This window comes from Dermacentor albipictus, chromosome 8 (assembly GCF_038994185.2).
Source record: "Dermacentor albipictus isolate Rhodes 1998 colony chromosome 8, USDA_Dalb.pri_finalv2, whole genome shotgun sequence".
In the NCBI taxonomy this organism is placed as follows: Eukaryota; Metazoa; Arthropoda; class Arachnida; order Ixodida; family Ixodidae; genus Dermacentor; species Dermacentor albipictus.
Window position 1 is genome coordinate 43,675,495 of NC_091828.1, and position 2,808 is coordinate 43,678,302.

A 2,808-nucleotide genomic window follows, 5' to 3' on the forward strand; every position below is an offset into this window, starting at 1 on the left:
TCGGTATGTGATCTCGCGAACGAGACTGTCTGCTCTCACGTTCCCTTCTATCCCGGTAAGGGCCGGTATCCAGAAAAGTTTGTGTGTCACTTTATTTCCGAGGGTTCCTGCTCCGAGGAGGATTCGCAGGGCCTCTTTACAGACTCTCCCCTGCATGTAATGCCTGCATGCAGCTTTGGAGTCTGTTAATATGGTCAGTGATCTGTTACTTCGGTAGCCTTCGGTCGCTGCAAGCGCTATGGCGACGTCTTCCCCCTCCGCTACCGTGCAATTCCTGCAGAAAAATCTTGCATGCTCGAACTCGGCCGTCCCCTCCAGGAAACGTTTCGACAACCCGGCACAGCTCGCGTGGTGGCACATGTGAACAAGGGTATATAGGCCTTGTAGGAATTTCCATGCTCGGTATAAAATATCGGCCCTGCGAAGTACACTCCAGTAATTTCAAATGGCTTTGATTCGCGGATACGGTCGTATGGGAGCGGTGCAATCGGCTCATCCGCGGGGCGGCTGCTTTGTCTTTGACACGGAACACAATGACGAATGATTTTTTTCACGGCCTGTCTTGCTCACAGGATCCAATATCTTTCGCGAAGTTGAGTCAGAGTGTCCCTTACTCCAACGTGTAAAATACGCCTATGCTCCCAGTCCACCAATAAGCGTGTAAACGGATGCACAGCGAACAAAATGACTGGGTGCCGCGTCTCTTCTTTATGCGCGCTATTCTGTAGCCTGCCTCCAACTCTCAATAGGCCGTCGCTGTCAATGAATGGAGTCAGACCCGCGATGACGGACTTTTGATTAAGTGTCCCGGAAGAGATTAGAGATTGGATATCCTTCTCAAAGGTTTCTCTTTGTGGTACTTTCAGCCAGTAACTCTCGGCCTGTGCTAACTCTTCCGCTGACAGGCTTCCCCTTCGCTTCTCTGACGCGTTCCATGCGTTACGAAGAAAGCGCATAACTCATGCGGTGACACAGAGTACCCGTGTCATTGAGCTCTTGTGCGCAAAATCCATGAGAGGCATTCTGTCTACCAGCGTCACGGTGTTCAGCACGTGAACTTTTCGGAGCTCTTCGGTGCTACATTCAGCTTCAGGGACGTGTGGAGGCATCGCGTCGTACGTTTGAACACCTGTTAGCCATTTCGGTCCCGTCCACCAGCTCTCGCTGACAACCAAAGGGGAGGGCAGCATGCCCCGTGTCAACAGATCTGCTGGATTTTCTCTCCCCGGGCAATGTTTCCAAACAGCGGGATCAGTTAGTGCTTGTGTCTCCTGTACTGTGTTGCTCACAAATTTTGTCGTCAACAACCTGAGCCTACTGAAAGCCGTGGCTTTATTGTCTGCCAAATCGCCAGCATTCTCTTTCCAGGGAAAGGAAACTTGATATCAGCAGTTGTTCCTGGAGACGTTCTCCCGAAATTCTCGCAAAGCTTGGTTGTCTTCCACGTCGGCCTCTCCTTCGTCGACAATGCCAATGTGCTCGAGCTGCCGAAATGATTTAAGTTGAGCAGCAGTGTCGCCTTGGTCTTCCTCGCCGATGACAGCCACGCGCAACACTCCCACAGTGGACACGTGCGTTGCTGTTGATTCTGTGGTGTGCGTTGTCCCCTGCAGGGTCCAGCCAAAAATGGTCTCCACGGCTGCGAGACCGCTGTCGAGGCGCCTGACACCACCGGTTGTGACCTCCCAGTAGTAATCGGATCCCAGCAGTAGCCCTATCTCTGCTCCATCTTGCGTACTGTCGGCGAGTTCGAGGCCTTGCTCTTCGAGGTAGTTGACGGTGGAAGCTTCAGGTGCTGGCACAATGTCGCGGCATATTTGTGGGATCTCAAGCGCCTCAACGCGGATATTTTTTCCGCTGTGTCGACTGCGCAGCCATAACTCCACTCGGCGGCACTTCATTCCTGAAGACGGCTTGTCGTTTCCAAATGTCATTATTTTCAGGGTCTCCACTCCCAATACACGCAGTTCTATCTTCTGTGAAACCTCTTTCCTGGTAAAGGTACGCTGAATTCCGCCATCAATCATCAGCCTGACCATCGCTCGCTTCTCCCTACCCTGAACCCACGCTTGAGCCGTCTGCAGGAGGACACGGGTTCTCTTCTTGGTGCCTTCGACTTGCAGCGAAGACTGTACGATTGTCTCAGTGAGTACAGCCTTCTCTTCTGACTTTCCTGTTGATGGTGATCGATTCAGGTTACACATGGCTACAACGTGCCGGCCGGAACATCTCTTACATTTAAGCCATCTTGCGGTGCGGCATTCATATGCTCGATGACCTGCCTTGGCACACCTAAAGCAGAGTCTTTCCCGCTGCACAATTGTCCTCTTCTGATCCGCAGTCAAATCAACTTCACAGTCGGCGGTTGAGTGGCTGCTCGCTTCGCATAATTTGCACTGCGTTTCAGCTTTCATGACGGCAGTTAAAACCGACGCGGACGCCTTCTTTTCAGGAATATCCTTGCGGATCGGGCGACTCAGCCTGTCGGTGTTCAGCTGTTGACGAGTTCCACATTCGGCCCTCTCTCGACTTTCTACTTCGGTCTTGAGGAAACTGAGGAAGTTTTGAAGATCATCTCCTGGCGCTACTGCAGATGTTGTCTTTTGTCTGCAGTAACCAAGGCAAAGCTCATTCGGGATGTTCTTCCGTAGGACCGTCAATAAAAGTACCCCATAAGTGCTCGACGCCACACCCAATGCCTCGAGACTCCGAACCCCCCTCTGTACCTCATCATAAAGGGTCCGCAGCCCCTCGGTGTCGAAGATGTTATGGACAGGTCGGATGTTGAGCAACCTCGACATATGTTCT

At 52.2% G+C, this 2,808-nt stretch overlaps 1 protein-coding gene across 1 annotated transcript; it reads right to left on the bottom strand.

The window, feature by feature from the left end:
* Positions 1-1,385: 1,385 nt before the first annotated feature.
* On the bottom strand, positions 1,386-2,204 carry LOC139049233 (uncharacterized). Its single transcript, XM_070524603.1, has one exon. It carries the CDS (start codon positions 2,202-2,204, stop codon positions 1,386-1,388), a length of 819 nt encoding a protein of 272 aa, XP_070380704.1.
* Between the last annotated feature and the right edge of the window lie 604 nt (positions 2,205-2,808).

Excerpts from the sequence above, each read along its gene's own strand:
- LOC139049233 (XM_070524603.1), bottom strand. The coding sequence starts at position 2,204 with ATGTGTAACCTGAATCGATCACCATCAACAGGAAAGTCAGAAGAGAAG.